The following is a 24,659-nucleotide window of genomic DNA, read 5'->3' on the forward strand; positions in this document are numbered from 1 at the left end:
GTGTACAGGAGACCCAGTTGCTATAAATGGAAAAAACGGTTTAGTTAAGGCCCTCTGACCTCCATGTCACTTCAAAGGGGCATTGGAGTGCCTCAAAATTTTTGGTAGGCATTGCACTCACTGTATGCCCTATAACTGTGTAGCCGAACCGCTCCTTTTGGTACAGAAACATATCCTACAAGACATGTGTGGTTGGTCTGATATTGATGTGAATGGTCCCTGTTCCTTCTGCTCTTTCTCCTTTGCCACCACCTCATCCATCATTCATCACCTGAAGCTTTGTTTTAACGGGAGTCATAGAACTGGGATAGTAGCAGGAAAACATCCAGCAATCCTCGGAGGAGGTAGGATATGCGCCAAAACGCTGACCACCTCAGGCCTAGCTGCTACTACATACATGCGCTTGCATTCCAAGGAACAGAAAGCTAAGGAGATGGATGGCCTCATGAATGATCATGAATAATTTACTCGTTGTGTAGGAGGCCGACCACTGCTGCTGTCTACCTTCTGAACTTTGTGTTGAAGCCTGATTGACCCAGGACCCGCAATCCTCTATGTCTGGAGGACGTGTTGCATCCCAGTGTCCAACTGTGTCCCGGCTTCCACAATATTAACCCAGTGTGAACGTGTCAGTGAGATGGACCATCCCTGGCCACATTCACTTGTCCACGTGTTTGTGGTTAGGCTGTCCTTCCCACTAAATGCACTGGGGAGGGCACAGGTAATGTTTTGGTATGCGCGCTTGTGTATAAGGTGCACCGGGACAAATAGGGGCGGCTGGGGACCGTTTATGGACACCCGGCCGCCCCCAGGCGGCTGGGGACCGTGTGTGGGCATCCGGCCGTGGAGTGGCTGGGGACCAAGTATGAACACCCGGCCGCCCCCTGGCGGCTGGGGACCGAGCGTGGACACCCATGGGTGGGTGGGTGGCAGGCTGCATACTTGCGCTTGCATTGCAAGGAATGGGGGAGGTACAATTGAACACTACCCTGGGACAAGGACTTGCACGGGGACAGTTGCTAGTCTGCATCTTGTGATGCGGCAAGGATCACTTCTGATGGGCACACTTTTAGGCGGTGACCCGGGTGTCAGAGATGTTTCCAGGGGTCTTCCCCATGCTGTTCCCATGTCTTTTCAGCACGGTATGCATGTGTCACACAGCACATGGCCAGATAAGGTTGTAAAATGTTAAAATGACATTTCCCGGTGAATGCATTTGTCACGGTTGAAAGCAATACAAAAGTGCAAAAACGCATAAAAAATGCTACTTGTGAACATAGCCCAAGGTGTGGAGGAGTATTTTTGTTTTTGGTTATTTATTTTACCTTATACACAAGTCTTTACCCTGGAAAGGAACTTCCTTAACATATTTCACAGGAAAGCAGTTTCAGTTTCGTTTTTGAACGTTTTATTGTGAGCCCGTAAAAGTGGCTTAATATCTCTGACCACGTTGTTGACAGCAGTGACCTGGGTGTCTGAAATGCTTCCTGGGGCGATACCCATGCTGTCCCCATGTCATTTGAGCACTGTCACTATCGTTTTGGGCACTTCTTAGGCTTTCTACAGACTGCCAGGGGTGCCGCCGCAAAAATGCTCGGGTCTCCCATAGACTAACATTGGGCTCGTTGCTCGGGTCGAGCACCCGCGTATCACGGTGAGCTCCGCCCGAGCTTCGAGCACCCGAGCATTTTAGTGCTCGATCAACACTAGTGTTGATATATTATATAAAATTCCAATAAAATACATTTAAGTTTGTGGGTGTAAAAAATAAAAATACATTTTCAATGTACTATACAACTATTGTAATACTGCTGTCTATGTACAAAAATATAACTACTATAATACTGCCCCCTATGTACAAGAATATAGCTACTATAATACTGCTCCCTATATACAAGAATATAACTACTATAATACTGCCCCCTATGTACAAGAATATAACTACTATAATACTGCTCCCTATATACAAGAATATAACTACTATAATACTGCTCCTATGTACAAGAATATAACTACTATAATACTGCTCCTATGTACAAGAATATAACTACTATAATACTGCTCCTATGTACAAGAATATAGCTACTATAATACTGCTCCCTATGTACAAGAATATAACTACTATAATATTGCCCCCCATGTACAAGAATATAACTACTATAATACTGCCCCTATGTAAAAGAATATAACTACTATAATACTGCCCCTATGTACAAGAATATAGCTACTATAATACTGCCCCCTATGTACAAGAATATAGCTACTATAATACTGCTCCCTATATACAAGAATATAACTACTATAATACTGCTCCCTGTATACAAGAATATAACTACTATAATACTGCTCCTATGTACAAGAAAATAACTACTATAATACTGCTCCTATATACAAGAACATAACTATTATAATACTGCTCCTATGTACAGGAATATAACTACTATAATACTGCTCCCTATATAAAAGAATATAACTACTATAATACTGCCCCCTATGTACAAGAATATAACTACTATAATACTGCTCCTATGTACAGGAATATAACTACTATAATACTGCTCCCTATATACAAGAATATAACTACTATAATACTGCCCCTATGTACAAGAATATAACTACTACAATACTGCTCCTATGTACAAGAATATAACTACTATAATACTGCCCCTATGTACAAGAATATAACTACTATAATACTGCCCCTATGTACAAGAATATAACTACTATAATACTGCTCCTATGTACAGGAATATAACTACTGTAATACTGCTCCCTATATACAAGAATATAACTACTATAATACTGCCCCTATGTACAAGAATATAACTACTATAATGCTGCTCCTATGTACAGGAATATAACTACTATAATACTGCTCCCTATATACAAGAATATAACTACTATAATACTGCCCCCTATGTACATGAATATAATTACTATAATACTGCCCCCTATGTACAAGAATATAACAACTATAATACTGCTCCCAATATACAAGAATATAACTACTATAATACTGCCCCCTATGTACAAGAATATAACTACAATAATACTGCCCCCTATGTACAAGAATATAACTACTATAATACGGCCCCCTATGTACAAGAATATAACTACTATAATACTGCCCTCTATGTACAAGAATATAACTACTATAATACTGCCCCCTATGTACAAGAATATAACTACTATAATACTGCCCCCTATGTACAAGAATATAGCTACTATAATACTGCCCCTATGTACAAGAATATAACTACTATAATACTGCTCCTATGTACAAGAATATAACTACTATAATACTGCCCCCTATGTATAAGAATATAACTACTATAATACTGCCCCTATGTACAAGAATATAACTACTATAACACTGCTCCTATGTCCAAGAACATAACTACTATAATACTGCCCCTATGTACAAGAATATAACTACTATAATACGGCCCCCTATGTACATGACTATAATTAATATAATACTGCCCCCTATGTACAAGAATATAACTACTATAATACTGCTCCTATGTACAAGAATATAACTACTATAATACTGCCCCCTATGTACAAGATTGTAACTACTACAATACTGCTCCTATGTACAAGAATATAACTACTATAATACGGCCCCCTATGTACATGAATATAATTAATATAATACTGCCCCTATGTACAAGAATATAACTACTATAATACTGCCCCCTATGTACAAGAATATAACTACTGTAATACTGCTCCTATGTACAAGAATATAACTACTATAATACTGCTCCTATGTACAAGAATATAACTACTATAATACTGCTCCTATGTACAAGAATATAACTACTATAATACTGCCCCCTATGTACAGGAATATAACTACTATAATACTGCTCCCTATGTACAAGAATATAATTACTATAATACTGGCCCCTATGTACAAGAATATAACTACTATAATACTGCCCCTATGTACAAGAATATAACTACTATAATACTGCTCCTAAGTACAAGAATATAACTACTATAATAATGGCCCCTATGAATAAGAATATAACTACTATAATACTGCCCCCTATGTACAAGAATATAACTACTATAATACTGCTCCTAAGTACAAGAATATAACTACTTTAATACTGCCCCTATGTACAAGAATATAACTACTATAATACTGCTCCTATGTATAAGAATTTAACTACTATAATACTGCCCCCTATGTACAAGAATATAACTACTATAATACTGCTCCTATGTAAAAGAATATAACTACTATAATACTGCTCCTATGTACAAGAATATAACTACTATAATACTGCCCCCTATGTGCAAGAATATAACTACTGTAATACTGCTCCTATGTACAAGAATATAACTACTATAATACTGCTCCCTATATACAAGAATATAACTACTATAATACTGCCCCCTATGTACAAGAATATAACTACTATAATACTGACCCCTATGTACAAGAATATAGCTACTATAATACTGCCCCCTATGTACAAGAATATAACTACTATAATACTGCCCCTATGTACAAGAATATAATTACTATAATACTGCCCCCTATGTACAAGAATATAACTACTATAATACTGCTCCCTATGTACAAGAATATAACTACTATAATACTGCCCCCTATGTACAAGAATATAACTACTATAATACTGCCCCCTATGTACAAGAATATAACTACTATAATACTGCTCCTATGTACAAGAATATAACTACTATAATACTGCTCCTATGTACAGGAATATAACTACTATAATACTGCTCCCTATGTACAAGAATATAACTACTATAATACTGCCCTCTATGTACAAGAATATAACTACTATAATACTGCTCCTATGTACAGGAATATAACTACTATAATACTGCCCCTATGTACAAGAATATAACTACTATAATACTGCTCCTATGTACAAGAATATAACTACTATAATACTGCAGCTATGTAGAGGAATATAACTACTATAATACTGTCCCTATGTACAAGAATATAACTACTATAATACTGCTCCTATATACAAGAATATAACTACTATAATACTGTCCCAATGTACAAGAATATAACTACTATAATACTGCCCCCTATGTACAAGAATATAACTACTATAATACTGCTCCTATGTACAAGAATATAACTACTATAATACTGCTCCTATGTACAAGAATATAACTACTATAATACTGCTCCTATGTACAAGAATATAACTACTATAATACTGCTCCTATGTACAGGAATATAACTACTATAATACTGCTCCCTATGTACAAGAATATAACTACTATAATACTGCCCTCTATGTACAAGAATATAACTACTATAATACTGCCTCCTATGTACAGGAATATAACTACTATAATACTGCCCCTATGTACAAGAATATAACTACTATAATACTGCTCCTATGTACAAGAATATAACTACTATAATACTGCTCCTATGTACAAGAATATAACTACTATAATACTGCAGCTATGTAGAGGAATATAACTACTATAATACTGTCCCTATGTACAAGAATATAACTACTATAATACTGTCCCAATGTACAAGAATATAACTACTATAATACTGCCCCCTATGTACAGGAATATAACTACTATAATACTGTCCCAATGTACAAGAATATAACTACTATAATACTGCCCCCTATGTACAAGAATATAACTACTATAATACTGTCCCAATGTACAAGAATATAACTACTATAATACTGCTCCTATGTACAAGAATATAACTACTATAATACTGCCCCCTATGTACAAGAATATAACTACTATAATACTGCTCTCTATGTACAAGAATATAACTACTATAATACTGCTCCTATGTACAAGAATATAACTACTATAATACTGACCCCTATGTACAAGAATGTAACTACTATAATACTGCTCTCTATGTACAAGAATATAACTACTATAATACTGCCCCCTATGTACAAGAATATAACTACTATAATACTGCCCCCTATGTACAAGAATATAACTACTATAATACTGCTCCTATGTACAAGAATATAACTACTATAATACTGCTCCTATGTACAAGAATATAACTACTATAATACTGCTCCTATGTGCAAGAATATAACTACTATAATATTGCCCCTATGTACAAGAATATAACTACTATAATACTGCCCCCTATGTACAAGAATATAACTACTATAATACTGTTCCCCTATGTACAAGAATATAACTACTATAATACTGCCCCCTATGTACAAGAATATAACTACTATAATACTGTTCCCCTATGTACAAGAATATAACTACTATAATACTGCCCCCTATGTACAAGAATATAACTACTATAATACTGCTCCTATGTACAAGAATATAACTTCTATAATACTGCTCCTATGTACAAGAATATAACTACTATAATACTGCTCCTATGTACAAGAATATAACTACTATAATACTGCTCCTATGTACAGGAATATAACTACTATAATACTGCTCCCTATGTACAAGAATATAACTACTATAATACTGCCCTCTATGTACAAGAATATAACTACTATAATACTGCCTCCTATGTACAGGAATATAACTACTATAATACTGCCCTTATGTACAAGAATATAACTACTATAATACTGCTCCTATGTACAAGAATATAACTACTATAATACTGCTCCTATGTACAAGAATATAACTACTATAATACTGCAGCTATGTAGAGGAATATAACTACTATAATACTGTCCCTATGTACAAGAATATAACTACTATAATACTGTCCCAATGTACAAGAATATAACTACTATAATACTGCCCCCTATGTACAGGAATATAACTACTATAATACTGTCCCAATGTACAAGAATATAACTACTATAATACTGCCCCCTATGTACAAGAATATAACTACTATAATACTGTCCCAATGTACAAGAATATAACTACTATAATACTGCTCCTATGTACAAGAATATAACTACTATAATACTGCCCCCTATGTACAAGAATATAACTACTATAATACTGCTCTCTATGTACAAGAATATAACTACTATAATACTGCCCCCTATGTACAAGAATATAACTACTATAATACTGCTCTCTATGTACAAGAATATAACTACTATAATACTGCCCCCTATGTACAAGAATATAACTACTATAATACTGCCCCCTATGTACAAGAATATAACTACTATAATACTGCTCCTATGTACAAGAATATAACTACTATAATACTGCTCCTATGTACAAGAATATAACTACTATAATACTGCTCCTATGTACAAGAATATAACTACTATAATATTGCCCCTATGTACAAGAATATAACTACTATAATACTGCCCCCTATGTACAAGAATATAACTACTATAATACTGTTCCCCTATGTACAAGAATATAACTACTATAATACTGCCCCCTATGTACAAGAATATAACTACTATAATACTGTTCCCCTATGTACAAGAATATAACTACTATAATACTGCCCCCTATGTACAAGAATATAACTACTATAATACTGCTCCTATGTACAAGAATATAACTACTATAATACAGCCCCCTATGTACAAGAATATAACTACTATAATACTGCTCCTATGTACAAGAATATAATTACTACAATACTGCTCCTATGTACAAGAATATAACTACTATAATACGGCCCTCTATGTACATGAATATAATTAATATAATACTGCCCCTATGTACAAGAATATAACTACTATAATACTGCCCCCTATGTACAAGAATATAACTACTGTAATACTGCTCCTATGTACAAGAATATAACTACTATAATACTGCTCCTATGTACAAGAATATAACTACTATAATACTGCTCCTATGTACAAGAATATAACTACTATAATACTGCCCCCTATGTACAGGAATATAACTACTATAATACTGCTCCCTATGTACAAGAATATAATTACTATAATACTGGCCCCTATGTACAAGAATATAACTACTATAATACTGCCCCCTATGTACAAGAATATAACTACTATAATACTGCCCCCTATGTACAAGAATATAACTACTATAATACTGCTCCTATGTACAAGAATATAACTACTATAATACTGCTCCTATGTACAGGAATATAACTACTATAATACTGCTCCCTATGTACAAGAATATAACTACTATAATACTGCCCTCTATGTACAAGAATATAACTACTATAATACTGCTCCTATGTACAGGAATATAACTACTATAATACTGCTCCTATGTACAAGAATATAACTACTATAATACTGCTCCTATGTACAAGAATATAACTACTATAATACTGCAGCTATGTAGAGGAATATAACTACTATAATACTGTCCCTATGTGCAAGAATATAACTACTATAATACTGCTCCTATATACAAGAATATAACTACTATAATACTGTCCCAATGTACAAGAATATAACTACTATAATACTGCCCCCTATGTACAAGAATATAACTACTATAATACTGCTCCTATGTACAAGAATATAACTACTATAATACTGCTCCTATGTACAAGAATATAACTACTATAATACTGCTCCTATGTACAGGAATATAACTACTATAATACTGCTCCCTATGTACAAGAATATAACTACTATAATACTGCCCTCTATGTACAAGAATATAACTACTATAATACTGCCTCCTATGTACAGGAATATAACTACTATAATACTGCCCCTGTGTACAAGAATATAACTACTATAATACTGCTCCTATGTACAAGAATATAACTACTATAATACTGCTCCTATGTACAAGAATATAACTACTATAATACTGCAGCTATGTAGAGGAATATAACTACTATAATACTGTCCCTATGTACAAGAATATAACTACTATAATACTGTCCCAATGTACAAGAATATAACTACTATAATACTGCCCCCTATGTACAGGAATATAACTACTATAATACTGTCCCAATGTACAAGAATATAACTACTATAATACTGCCCCCTATGTACAAGAATATAACTACTATAATACTGTCCCAATGTACAAGAATATAACTACTATAATACTGCTCCTATGTACAAGAATATAACTACTATAATACTGCCCCCTATGTACAAGAATATAACTACTATAATACTGCTCTCTATGTACAAGAATATAACTACTATAATACTGCCCCCTATGTACAAGAATATAACTACTATAATACTGCTCTCTATGTACAAGAATATAACTACTATAATACTGCCCCCTATGTACAAGAATATAACTACTATAATACTGCCCCCTATGTACAAGAATATAACTACTATAATACTGCTCCTATGTACAAGAATATAACTACTATAATACTGCTCCTATGTACAAGAATATAACTACTATAATACTGCTCCTATGTACAAGAATATAACTACTATAATATTGCCCCTATGTACAAGAATATAACTACTATAATACTGCCCCCTATGTACAAGAATATAACTACTATAATACTGTTCCCCTATGTACAAGAATATAACTACTATAATACTGCCCCCTATGTACAAGAATATAACTACTATAATACTGTTCCCCTATGTACAAGAATATAACTACTATAATACTGCCCCCTATGTACAAGAATATAACTACTATAATACTGCTCCTATGTACAAGAATATAACTACTATAATACTGCCCCCTATGTACAAGAATATAACTACTATAATACTGCTCCTATGTACAAGAATATAACTACTACAATACTGCTCCTATGTACAAGAATATAACTACTATAATACGGCCCCCTATGTACATGAATATAATTAATATAATACTGCCCCTATGTACAAGAATATAACTACTATAATACTGCCCCCTATGTACAAGAATATAACTACTGTAATACTGCTCCTATGTACAAGAATATAACTACTATAATACTGCTCCTATGTACAAGAATATAACTACTATAATACTGCTCCTATGTACAAGAATATAACTACTATAATACTGCCCCCTATGTACAGGAATATAACTACTATAATACTGCTCCCTATGTACAAGAATATAATTACTATAATACTGGCCCCTATGTACAAGAATATAACTACTATAATACTGCCCCTATGTACAAGAATATAACTACTATAATACTGCTCCTAAGTACAAGAATATAACTACTATAATAATGGCCCCTATGAATAAGAATATAACTACTATAATACTGCCCCCTATGTACAAGAATATAACTACTATAATACTGCTCCTAAGTACAAGAATATAACTACTTTAATACTGCCCCTATGTACAAGAATATAACTACTATAATACTGCTCCTATGTACAAGAATATAACTACTATAATACTGCCCCCTATGTACAGGAATATAACTACTATAATACTGCTCCCTATGTACAAGAATATAATTACTATAATACTGGCCCCTATGTACAAGAATATAACTACTATAATACTGCCCCTATGTACAAGAATATAACTACTATAATACTGCTCCTAAGTACAAGAATATAACTACTATAATAATGGCCCCTATGAATAAGAATATAACTACTATAATACTGCCCCCTATGTACAAGAATATAACTACTATAATACTGCTCCTAAGTACAAGAATATAACTACTTTAATACTGCCCCTATGTACAAGAATATAACTACTATAATACTGCTCCTATGTATAAGAATTTAACTACTATAATACTGCCCCCTATGTACAAGAATATAACTACTATAATACTGCTCCTATGTAAAAGAATATAACTACTATAATACTGCTCCTATGTACAAGAATATAACTACTATAATACTGCCCCCTATGTGCAAGAATATAACTACTGTAATACTGCTCCTATGTACAAGAATATAACTACTATAATACTGCTCCCTATATACAAGAATATAACTACTATAATACTGCCCCCTATGTACAAGAATATAACTACTATAATACTGACCCCTATGTACAAGAATATAGCTACTATAATACTGCCCCCTATGTACAAGAATATAACTACTATAATACTGCCCCTATGTACAAGAATATAATTACTATAATACTGCCCCCTATGTACAAGAATATAACTACTATAATACTGCTCCCTATGTACAAGAATATAACTACTATAATACTGCCCCCTATGTACAAGAATATAACTACTATAATACTGCCCCCTATGTACAAGAATATAACTACTATAATACTGCTCCTATGTACAAGAATATAACTACTATAATACTGCTCCTATGTACAGGAATATAACTACTATAATACTGCTCCCTATGTACAAGAATATAACTACTATAATACTGCCCTCTATGTACAAGAATATAACTACTATAATACTGCTCCTATGTACAGGAATATAACTACTATAATACTGCCCCTATGTACAAGAATATAACTACTATAATACTGCTCCTATGTACAAGAATATAACTACTATAATACTGCAGCTATGTAGAGGAATATAACTACTATAATACTGTCCCTATGTACAAGAATATAACTACTATAATACTGCTCCTATATACAAGAATATAACTACTATAATACTGTCCCAATGTACAAGAATATAACTACTATAATACTGCCCCCTATGTACAAGAATATAACTACTATAATACTGCTCCTATGTACAAGAATATAACTACTATAATACTGCTCCTATGTACAAGAATATAACTACTATAATACTGCTCCTATGTACAGGAATATAACTACTATAATACTGCTCCCTATGTACAAGAATATAACTACTATAATACTGCCCTCTATGTACAAGAATATAACTACTATAATACTGCCTCCTATGTACAGGAATATAACTACTATAATACTGCCCCTATGTACAAGAATATAACTACTATAATACTGCTCCTATGTACAAGAATATAACTACTATAATACTGCTCCTATGTACAAGAATATAACTACTATAATACTGCAGCTATGTAGAGGAATATAACTACTATAATACTGTCCCTATGTACAAGAATATAACTACTATAATACTGTCCCAATGTACAAGAATATAACTACTATAATACTGCCCCCTATGTACAGGAATATAACTACTATAATACTGTCCCAATGTACAAGAATATAACTACTATAATACTGCCCCCTATGTACAAGAATATAACTACTATAATACTGTCCCAATGTACAAGAATATAACTACTATAATACTGCTCCTATGTACAAGAATATAACTACTATAATACTGCCCCCTATGTACAAGAATATAACTACTATAATACTGCTCTCTATGTACAAGAATATAACTACTATAATACTGCCCCCTATGTACAAGAATATAACTACTATAATACTGCTCTCTATGTACAAGAATATAACTACTATAATACTGCCCCCTATGTACAAGAATATAACTACTATAATACTGCCCCCTATGTACAAGAATATAACTACTATAATACTGCTCCTATGTACAAGAATATAACTACTATAATACTGCTCCTATGTACAAGAATATAACTACTATAATACTGCTCCTATGTACAAGAATATAACTACTATAATATTGCCCCTATGTACAAGAATATAACTACTATAATACTGCCCCCTATGTACAAGAATATAACTACTATAATACTGTTCCCCTATGTACAAGAATATAACTACTATAATACTGCCCCCTATGTACAAGAATATAACTACTATAATACTGCTCCTATGTACAAGAATATAACTACTATAATACTGCCCCCTATGTACAAGAATATAACTACTATAATACTGCTCCTATGTACAAGAATATAACTACTATAATACTGCCCCTATGTACAAGAATATAACTACTATCATACTGCTCCTATGTACAAGAATATAACTACTATAATACTGCCCCCTATGTGCTCTCTTACTCACCTGTGCACAAATACTGGAAAGATGAAATCTGAGCTTTTCACTTGTTTCTCAGCTTTGACCATTACATCTTCAAGGTTATATCCCTCTTCCCAATCCACCTTTGCTCCAATAGGCAGCAGGTTACCTGCAGGAGATAGATATTGTAAGTCCGCCATAGATAAATAATCATCATCTCCTTCCCGTGGAGAGCAGAACTAGGAGGTGGTAAGGATCCAGCCATCATGGACACACTGATTCTCTTGTAGTAAGATTTATGAATTTGTTGCAATAAGTAGAAAATTTTTGCTCTCCCATCTGAGAGATCGGCTGCTCAGTAAGGAGGGTTGGAAGATGGTCACATGAATTCTGTGCTCTTACCTTTATCTTACTTATAGCGCTCACTCCTTGGTACTGTTACTGCGTCAAGTTATGTCAGGATAATATTTTATATAAGGAGCAGATATGTGATTTTAAATACTTTGTGTCAATAAGATAATATATATATATATATATATATATATATATATATATATTTATTTATGTATACACACCTAGCTTTTGAACCTGTTCTACGCCCGGGTGGCGAGCATTTTTATTGGTATATGGTCTCCCATGCTGGTATGTGCTGCCCCCATCCTGGTATTTGTGCTGCCCCCATCCTGGTATTTGTGCTCCCCAATCCTGTTCCCCCATCCTGTTATGTGCTGCCCTGATCCCTATCCTAGTATGCATGGTACCCCTCACCTCCAATCCTGGTATGCATGGTACCCCTCACCCTCAATCCTGGTATGCATGGTACCCCTCACCTCCAATCCTGGTATGCATGGCGCACCTCACCCTCAATCCTGGTATGCATGGTACCCCTCACCTCCAATCCTGGTATGCATGGCGCACCTCACCCTCAATCCTGGTATGCATGGTACCCCTCACCTCCAATCCTGGTATGCATGGCACCCCTCACCCTCAATCCTGGTATGCATGGCACGCCTCATCCCTATCCTGGTATGCATGGTACCCCCCACCTCCAGTCCTGGTATGCATGGCACCCCTCACCCTCAATCCTGGTGCGCATGGCACCCCTCACCCTCAATCCTGGTATGCATGGCACCCCTCACCCCCAATCCTGGTACTCGTGGCACCCCTCACCCTCAATCCTGGTATCCATGGTACCCCTCATCCCTATCCTGGTATACATGGTACCCCTCATCCCTATCCCGGTATGCATGCCCCTTCATCTGAATCCTGGTATGCATGCCCCCCACCCCTCCCCAGATTCCTATCCTGGTATGCATGGAACCCCTCATCCCACAATCCTGGTATGCATTGTACCCCTCATCCCACAATCCTGGTATGCGTGGTACCCCTCATCCCCCAATCCTGGTATGTGTGGTACCCTCACCCTCAATGCTGGTATGCATGGTACTCCTCACCCCCAATCCTGGTATGCATGGTCCCATCATCCCCAATCCTGGTATGCATGGCACCCCTCATCCCCCAATCCTGTATGTGTGGTCCCCTCACCCCTAATCCTGGTATGAATGGCCTCCCTCGTCCCCCAATCCTGGTATGTATGGTACCCCTCATCCCTCAATCCTGGTATGCTTGGTCATCTCACCCCCAATCCTGGTATGAATGGTCCCCTCATCCCCCAATCCTGGTATGCATGGTCCCCTCACCCCCATTCCTGGTATGTATGGTACCGCTCATCCCCCAATCCTAGTATGTATGGTATCCCTCATCCCCCAGTCCTGGTATGCATGGTCCGCTCACCCCCCAATCCTGGTATGCATGGTCCCCTCACCCCTAATCCTGGTATGCATGGTCCCCTCATCCCCCCAATCCTGGTATGCATGGTCCCCTCATCCCCCCAATCCTGGTATGTATGGTACCCCTCATCCCCCAATCCTGGTATTTGCGGCCCCCTCATCCCCCAATCCTGGTATGTGTGGCCCCCTCACCCCCCAATCCTGGTATGTTTGGCCCCCTCATCCCCCAATCCTGGTATGTGTGGCCCCCTCATCCCCCAATCCTGGTATGTGTGGCCTCCTCATCCCCCAATCCTGGTATGTATGGCCCCATCATCCCCAATCCTGGTATGCATGGCACCCCTCAGCCCCCAATCCAGGTACACGGATCACATATAATTGCGCTGAAAATTCTGCCATTTCTGGCCTCTATTGAAATTTTGTTGCAGTGTGTCAGCGAAGTTATTGACACGAGGTTGGCGCTGTTAAAAATAGTTACCTACAGGCCAGCTATTTAAAACTGTGGTTTGTCCGTCACACAGATCGCATACAATTGCGCTGAAAAATCTGCCATTTCTGCCCTTCTTTGAAATTTTGTTGCAGTGCACACGTATCACATATCACTGCGGTTCAAATCCAGACATTTGTACTGAACGTGGAAAATATTGCCCTTCATTTAAAATGGGCAAGGCGCACGGCAAGGGATGGGTAACTGGACGTGATGGTGATGATGGTGCATGCAGAGGACGAGGATGAGGTCGTGGGCTAGCTGAAATTGTGCCACAACAAACACCCACATCTTCTCGCTCGACCTTCCCGTCCCAATTAATAGGGGACCGCAGCACACCACTATTGAACACAGAGCAGTGTGAAAAGGTCATTGGTTGAATAGCGGATAATGCTTCCAGTCACTTAGCCACCACCACCCTGTCTTCCACACGGTCAATTCTCAGTAGCCGTGAGTCTGGACCGCATATTCCTCACCCTGAACCTCTTTCCTCCCAGCATGCCGAGTGCCCAGAGACAACTGATCCCACACTTGGACACTCTGAAGAGCTGTTCACTTTTCCATTTATAGATTTGGGCCTCTCGCCCGGTCCACTTGAAGCGGGGCAAGAGGAGATCGCATGTAGAGATGCCCAAATATTTGAGCAGCCACGGTCACACGAAAGCGACGGTGGGAAAGTGTCACAAGAGGTGGACGAGACACAATTGCCAGAAAGTCAGGAGGAGGACCAAGGTGCGAAAGTGGAAGACAAGTTGGCGGTTGATATAGTAACTGACCCAACCTGGCAGGAGGACACGCAGAGTGAGGCCAGCAGCACACAGGGGGGGGGGTTGGCAGAGCACCACAACAGGCAGGAAGAAGCAGTGGGGTGGCCGCAGACAGAAGGCGGGCAATCGTTCGTCGTAACATCAACATGGTTTGGTATGAGCTCCCAGTACCAGAAGTGAAGCCATCCACAATTTCCTTATCTCAGGAATTTTATTTGGTAGACTGGCTGCTGTGGGGTTTCTACTGGGGAGCGTTGGTAGGCAAAACAGGAAGCATTTCCATTTAAAATTCCATTCTGGTTTATTGTGGTGTCATAAACCAACCATAAGCAAAGGAGAATAGACAGCCTTCAGTTCAGGCAAACAAAGTAAACCGTTCTTTAGGCAAAGTTTCTTGAGAACCAGTCCTTGTCACATCAGCTGGAATGCATTCAGTACACCGGCTCAGTTTGCAGATACCACATAGGAGGACCTCTTTCTCCTCACACAGAGACCATGTGTCAAATATTAGACTCCATTTTACCTTGTTAACCACACCCAGAGGTGAGGTATGTGGGTAGCCAGACCCACTCATCTCTCCGGCTATCCGTAAAACCTGCGCCCACATGCGCCAAACAATCCTCTTCATGCTTACGTGCACTAGAGCAACATTCCAGGATTACATCACAGAGGACAGCCATCTCTGTGATACTTACCTCCCATCAACTGTGTCCATTAGCCACCTTACATTGCCCAAACATTAGTTTCTCACAAAGGAACTGAAGACACTGAGTGGCAGTAGGTGCACGTTTCTCCAGCATGACCTGTTTGTTAGATATTAGAGGGAGAACAGAATTGGGCTTTGCCAAGGTGCCAGATTGCATCTTGCGTCTTATAGATTGCTGGAGCCAGTCCACAGTAAAAAAGCAGCCATAGAGTGTACGGAAACCTTCAAACAGACTTCAAGCCAGGTCTGCTTCTCGGTGAGAGTTGTGTTTCACCACAGCCATATTCTTTAGCTCAGTGAAAGGACTGGCATAGATGGAAACTGTATCTACTCTGCTGTTATTTCTCCCAGGAAGTCCTGTAATGCAGCTTGTTCCATAAGCAATGACAGCCAGTCCAACATCAGCTCAAACTTCTCGGTGCTTCAACACACAAAGATCTTTACGTCTTGAATTTCATGACTACAGAGTTGGGCAATGACCTGATCTATGTAGCATCGGCGTCTCTGCCCCCTGCCAGGCAGAGACGCCGTCCCTCTCACCTCCCCGCTCCCCGTGCAGCATCCTCCAGCGCTCCTCTTCCTGCAGCTGCCGGCGCGCGCTCCTTCCCGGGCACTGTGCTTAGGGCGCGAGCGCGCTCCCTCTCTCTTAAAGGGGCCGCGCGCGCCGTTCCGAGGAGTCCCCGGTCAATAGCCGGAGGACCTCCCATATATAAGGCACCTTCTCCAAAATGGAGGTGCCCGAGCAAAGTTGTTGCACAAGTATACTTACCTCTGCTTCAGCCCTCAGGTCCCGTTGCCAGCCTGACTACTGTTCCAGTGCGCCAGCCTGACTACTCTCCAGCCCGACAGTCTGCCTCCGGTCATCCGCCAGTCTGTCTATGGGCAAGTCCACCTGCTTACCAGGAAGCACCCGCCAGTTACCTGTCTGCTACCTGCCGTGCCTGCTAGCCCGCTCACCTGGGAGCACTCGTCTGTTACCTGCTCTGCTGTCACTTGCCGTGACCACCTGCCTGCTAGCCGAGAGACTTCTACCTGCTCTGCTGTCACTGGCCGTGACCACCTGCCTGCTAGCCAAGAGACTTCTACCTGCTCTGCTGTCTCCTGCTGTGACCACCCGTCTGCTAACCTAGAGACTTCTACCTGCTCTGCCGTCACGTACCGTGACCACCCGTCAGCTACCCAGAGACTTCTGCCTGCTGGTTGTGTCCATCCGCTATACCGGTCAGTCCCAGTCATCTGACCCGTGGGAGCCACCTGTTCTCTTACAAGGTCGTCGCCAGAATAGCACCTGGTCCCTCTGCTCGGATCCTCCCTGGTCACGGAGTCATTAGCCGCCGTCCGACCAGGGTCGGTTCGAGTTGATACTTAGTTACGCCCCTCTGGGTCCCTCCTTGCAATGCGGCACAGAGGTTCCACCACCCGGACCCGTAACAATCTACAATGCATTTTGAAAAATAACGTGCATAAGCAAAGGTACGGTTTTGGTCACTGAAGGTCATCATTCAGCGAAACTCATACAGCTTTCCCACAGACTGAAAGAGGAGTATCATATCACCTTCTCTATGTGTCTTGCAAGGGGCATTAGAGTTCCTCCAAATTTTTGGCAGCTTTTGCATTCACTGCATAGGCCAACACTATGGGAAACCCATTTCCTAATAATGGGAACATTGTTTTTAGGAGACTCTCCGACCTCTACATCTCTTCCTAGGGGCATTTGAGTGCCTCCCAATTTTTGGCAGCTTTTGCTTCACTGCATAGGCCAACACTATGGGAGACCCATTTCCTAATAATGGGAACATTGTTTTTAGGAGGCTCTTCGACCTCTACGTCTCTTTCAAGGGGCATTGGAGTGCCTCCCAATGTTTGGCAGCTTTTGCTTCACTGCATAGGAAAACACTATGGGAGACCCACTTCCTAATAATGGGAACATTGTTTTTAGGAGGCTCTGCTCTACATCTCTTGCAAGGGGCATGGAAGTGCCTCCAAATTTTTGGCAGCCCTTGCAGTCACTGCATATGCAGTATAGGAGACCCACTCATTAATAATGGGAACAACAAAGCATAGCTGACTGATGGCTCTCTAGCAAATGCAAGGTCCGACTGATGGCCCTTTAAGAATAGTAAGGGCCTCCTGATGGCCCTATAAAAATAGGCTTTGTGACTTTCAGAGTCCCTCCATCATAAATGAAACAGGATGTATCTGATGATGTGCCACAACCCACATGGCCAGATAAGGTTGTAAAATGTTAAAATGACATTTCCTGGTGAATGTATTTGTCTTGGTTGAAAGCAATACAAAAGTGCAAAAACGCATCAAAAACTCTATGTGTGAACATAGCACAAGGTGTGGAGGAGCATTTTTGTTTTTGTATATTTATTTTGCCTTCTATACAAGTCATTACCCTGGAAAGATGTTCCTTAACATATTTCTCAGGAAAATCCATTTTGGTTTCGTTTTTGTATGTTTTATTGTGAGTCCGTAAAAGTGGCGTAATACTCTGACCACGTTGTTGACAGCAGTGACCTGGGGGTCAGAAATGCTTCCAGGGGTCTTCCCCATGCTGTTCCCATGTCATTTGAGCACTGCTCCCATCGATTTGGGCAATTTGTATGCCCTCTGCAGACCGCCGGGGGGAGCCGCCTGAAAAATGCTCTAGTTTCCCATAGACTAACATTGGGCTCGTTGCTCGCGTCGAGCACCCGAGTATTCCAATGTGCTCGATCCGAGCATCGAGCACCCGAGCATTTTAGTGCTAGCTAGTGATGAGCGAGTATGTTTTGTTAACCCTTTTGGCGAGTATTCTCGGACGAGTACTGAGTATCTTCAGCGTACTCGGTGATATGTTTGAATCGCCCCCGTGTTCATGATTGGCGACTGTTTGACAGCTTTAATACATGTGAGGAATGCTTGTTTCTTAAGCATTCCTCACATCTATTAAAGCTGTCAAACAGTCGCATTTCATTCTCACGGGAGTGATTCAAACATATCACGGAGTACGCTGAAGATGCTCGGTACTCGCCCGAGTATACTCGCCGAAAGGGTTAACAAGACATACTCGCTTATCACTAGTGCTCGCCCATCACTAATAAACATTTAACAATGGCAGATTTGTATTTTTTTTTCGTAGTCAGTAAATTATATACCCCAAAATACTTTCATTAAAAATCTCAACTCATTAGTCAAAAGATAATCCTACATACGGCTGTTTATGGAAAAATCAAACAGTTATAGGTCTCAGAATGCAGCAGCACAAAAATGATTTTTTTGGCCATAAAACATAATCCTTGGTGAAAAAGTACTACTGGTAGTATCTTCAAAAAATATTCTTATTTCATATTACCAACGTTGTGACTTTCCACTAATCCTAGTCAATGTTACTGCTTTGCTTAGCGTGAGGCTCTGCTTCTTCCTTTCCTTATGGCCAGCTCCCTCTGCACAGGTTACTCTGGTGACCTCACATGCATCTCTGATGTCATTTCCCAATGCCTTTTAAGTTTGGCTCAGGCGACTTCATACCGCCTGAGTATTCCGGTAGTAGTGCATGCTGCTGCCACCTTCTTTCTAGGAGTCAATCCACACTTCTCACTTGGCTCTGCTTCAGTTAGATGCTGCCAGATATACGTATACTCAGCTGGTCCTGTGTGCCCTCCAGCCTCCAACTCTTTCTACCAACTTTCCTGGTCTCCGCGACCTCAAATCGGCTATCAAGGTACCTGATCACCCACTCATAGTTACTGTTCATCTATCGTGTTTTCTATTGTTCCCTCTACACAAAAACGGTGAGTCTCTGAGCATTCATGATGCACTGGGGATACTCAACCGGGATGTCAACGAGGGCTAGCGCTGCAGTCACTTCTCCTTTGCTTTACACCACACTGAAACAGGCTGTCTTGATGATGTTCTGTTTCCAGGTGATGAAATAAGCTGGGGTACGTTGTCGCAGCGCCACCCCCTGATGACATTCCATTTGAGAATCCCAAGCAACATCATCGGATGCAGAGAAAAAACAAGTAAAGGAAATTACCAAACTGATTATGTTTTAAATATAGATACAGTAAGTTTTAAGTGTCGGAAAACACTTTTTCAGGTCTTAGATGATGACATCAAAGGTCCGTGTCAGTTTACCATAGTAACCCAGTAGAGATAGGAAAAAAGGGTTCTGGTCATAGAGGGAGGAAGGAGAGTCAAGTAGTGAAGCTAGGACAGGTGAGTAAAATCAACTCTGCTGCTCCTATGTGTTAACTGCATTCCTATATCAAGGCACTACATGCACATTTGGCAGCATTGCAAGTAATACATCCAGCTCTCATGATCCACCTACTGTCCTGCAGACCCAGCTGTACAAGTCCCCATTGTTCCATATACCATCTGGTTGCCATCCTCCACTGTATCAACGCCTCTGGTCTGTGCTTCTCATTTTGACTGATGAACTTATTGAATCCACTTCATCAGATACACCCATGACAGTCAATCTAGGCTGCACATGATGGCATGATAGCAAAGTCTACTGGATTTTGTTCAATTCTCTCCTGAAACTCCCAGCCCACCATACTACTGACTCCTCAATACTCACCAAGCTTAGCAAAGATGACTCCTGATTCTTGGTCTTCCAATGTATTGCAACCTCTGTTATCCACCAGGGTGAGGTTCTCTGTCAGCTTATAGGGGATTCTCTCTGTCGTGTGTCCTCCAACTTTATCCACTGCCTTCGACCAGTTCTGGAATTGACAATCTTTCCAGACGTAGATGCAGGTATTAATGAATGAGGACTTCCCGTGACCCAAGAGGCCAAAGAGTTGGATGAGGATGCGGTTAAAGCCTTGGTTTCCTCTCTTACATCAATCAAAGCTGAAGTCCTTAATAAAACGTCTCAGCTCATCGCCGTCCATGTCTTCTCCTCAGATGGATCTTTTCTTACTGACTGGAGGGACTGGAAGGAGACAAAGTCCTTCTGCTATAATCCCAGAACCTGTTATTTTGTTATTTTCCTGCTTCTTCAGCATGGACTCTAGTCACAAGCACAATAAATTTTCTGACTTCCTCATACCTTATATCTTCAGATCTCCTCTTTTCTCCAGCCCAGATTGTAAACTCATAAAGACCGGGGAAAATTCTGCATACATGAGGCTCCACATTACACAGGACTACAGGTCATGACTGTACCATAAAGCACCTGCCAACAGTGAAGACATCGGAGGGGGGTGGGCAGATTTACTAATCTTGTCAGCACAAACTTCGACCAGGAATCCATCCTGTAGACCAGGCATCCTGTACACCAGGAATCCATCCTATAGACCAGGCATCCTGTAGACCAGGAATCCATCGTATAGACCAGGCATCCTGTAGACCAGGAATCCATCCTATAGACCAGGCATCCTGTAGACCAGGAATCCATCCTTTAGACCAGGCATCCTGTAGACCAGGAATCCATCTTATAGACCAGGCATCCTGTAGACCAGGAACCCATCCTATAGACCAGGCATCCTGTAGACCAGGAATCCATCCTATCGACCAGGCATCCTGTAGACCAGGAATCCATCCTATAGACCAGGCATCCTGTAGACCAGGAATCCATCCTATCGACCAGGCATCCTGTAGACCAGGAATCCATCCTATTGACCAGGCATCCTGTAGACCAGGAATCCATCTTATAGACCAGGCATCCTGTAGACCAGGAGTCCATCCTGTAGACCAGGCATCCTGAAGACCTGGAATCCATCCTATAGACCAGGCATCCCGTAGACCAGGAATCCATCCTAAAGACCAGGCATCCTGTAGACCAGGAATCCATGTTATAGACCAGGCACCCTGTAGACCTGGAATCCATCCTTTAGACCAGGCATCCTGTAGACCAGGAATCCATCCTTTAGACCAGGCATCCTGTAGACCAGGAAACCATCCTATAGACCAGGCATCCTGTAGACCGGGAATCCATGTTATAGACAAGGCATCATGTAGACCTGGAATCCATCCTATAGACCAGGCATCCTGTACACCAGGAATCCATCCTTTAGATCAGGCATCCTGTAGACCAGGAATCCATCATATAGACCAGGCATCCTGTAGACCAGGAATCCATCCTATAGACCAGGCATCCTGTAGACCAGGAATCCATGTTATGGACCAGGCATCCTGTAGACTAGGAATCCGTCCTATAGACCAGGCATCCTGTGGACCAGGAATCCATCCTATAGACCAGGAATCCATCCTATAGACCAGGCATCCTGTAGACCAGGAATCCATGTTATAGACCAGGCATCCTGTAGACCAGGAATCCATCATTTAGACCAGGCATCCTGTACACCAGGAATCCATCCTATAGACCAGGCATCCTGTTGACCAGGAATCCATGTTATAGACCAGGCATCCTGTAGACCTGGAATCCATCCTGTAGACCAGGCATCCTGTAGACCAGGAATCCATCCTTTAGACCAGGCATCCTGTAGACCAGGAATCCATCCTATAGACCAGGCATCCTGTAGACTAGGAATCCATCCTATAGACCAGGCATCCTATAGACCAGGAATCCAACCTATAGACCAGGCATCCTGTAGACCAGGAATCCATCCTGTATACCAGGCATCCGTAGACCAGGAATCCATCCTATAGACCAGGCATCCTGTAAACCAGGAATCCATCCTATAGACCAGGCATCCTGTAGACCAGGAATCCATCCTATAGACCACGCATCCTGTAGACCAGGAATCCATCCTATAGACCAGGCATCCTGTAGACCAGGAGTCCATCCTATAGACCAGGCATGCTGTAGACCTGGAATCCATCCTATAGACCAGGCATCCTGTAGACCAGGAATCCATCCTATAGACCAGGCATCCTGTAGACCAGGAATCCATCCTATAGACCAGGCATCCTGTAGACCAGGCATCCTGTAGACCAGGAATCCATCCTGTAGACCAGGCATCCTGTAGACCAGGAATCCATCCTGTAGAACAGGCATCCTGTAGACCAAGACTCCATCCTGTAGACCAGGCATCCTGTAGACCAGGAATCCATCCTGTAGACCAGGCATCCTGTACACCAAGAATCCATCCTATAGACCAGGCATCCTGTAGACCAGGAATCCATCCTGTAGACCAGGCATCCTGTAGACCAGGCATACTGTAGATGTGCCAAATTGTCCACAACTACTCCTGCTGAATGATAAAAATGCCACATCTTGTTAGACATTTTATTCACTTTATCTTACAAACTATTAATTTACGCACTTTAAACCAATATTTTGTGGCAGAATTGTTGTCGCGTTTTAAGTCTTTCCACTTATTTCTCTAAGCTATAACCCCTCATATACATCTTTTTCCTTATTTCTAAACCAGTTGTAAGAAATACCATTACAGTGGACAATATAAATATAAAATGAGAAGAATAATGAACATTAATCGGATCTAGAAATATTATTACTCACAACATCAATATCAAATGATAAGACTATTGCACAACAACAAAGTCCCTATGTAGATTCTAGGGAACGGCCAGCAAAGAAGCCACCGACCAAAGTGTGTAGAAAGAATTAATCTTATACCCGAATCAAATGAACCGCAACACAATGATTAAACCAATAACAAAACCATTACAAAATTACAACAGGCATTAATTATAAAAGCCTTCAATCAATTCAATGATGTTATAGTTAAAAAAAAACCTTCATACGTCCAGGTCTCTATCTGCAGTCCGTATCTCTTTGGCATCTCGCTTGGCGCCTCCTCGTTATGCCACCTTGGTTTGGCCCTCATATCTCTTTGGAATGCCCTCTTATTGATATGGCCTCCTCTTTGGAAGGGCCCCTTCATTGCCCCCTGGATGTTCTTCCTCAGGAAAGTCTTCCTGAATGCCTTTTGCTTCCTTTGTCCCCAGGGACCCATCCCTGAAGGTCTCCCCTTCCTTTCTCAGTTTCCCACCTTGTGGTACAGTTTGGTCATTATACCTCTTTTTGGCACTATCCTTTCTTCTCCCAACATGGAGATGCCATGATCGAAGACCTGTACTAATCAATCTGTGTTCTTTCCCTCTAATAGGCTTGTAGACCGTCGGCTGAGCCCGCCGATATCAAAGGGTTCGGCCAACATTAGTCTAATGAGTACTGGGACCTTTTGTCT

The 24,659-nt window shown here is 40.3% G+C and overlaps 1 protein-coding gene across 1 annotated transcript in view; it reads right to left on the minus strand.

Annotated features, from left to right (window-relative positions):
- The window catches only part of LOC141161273 (uncharacterized), a 38,836-nt gene extending 17,294 nt beyond the window's left edge, over nucleotides 1-21,542 (minus strand). Inside the window, exons 1-2 of the mRNA XM_073646069.1 lie at nucleotides 21,119-21,542; nucleotides 12,841-12,964 (exon numbers count right to left, since the gene is read on the minus strand). Coding sequence (XP_073502170.1) covers nucleotides 12,841-12,902 — 62 coding nt within the window. The 5' untranslated portion in view covers nucleotides 12,903-12,964; nucleotides 21,119-21,542. The remainder of the gene's footprint in view (nucleotides 1-12,840; nucleotides 12,965-21,118) is intronic.
- Nucleotides 21,543-24,659: the final 3,117 nt, after the last annotated feature.

Source organism: Phyllobates terribilis, unplaced genomic scaffold (assembly GCF_046119375.1).
Source record: "Phyllobates terribilis strain yellow unplaced genomic scaffold, ASM4611937v1 Scaffold_9__5_contigs__length_417890890, whole genome shotgun sequence".
Classification (NCBI taxonomy): domain Eukaryota; kingdom Metazoa; phylum Chordata; class Amphibia; order Anura; family Dendrobatidae; genus Phyllobates; species Phyllobates terribilis.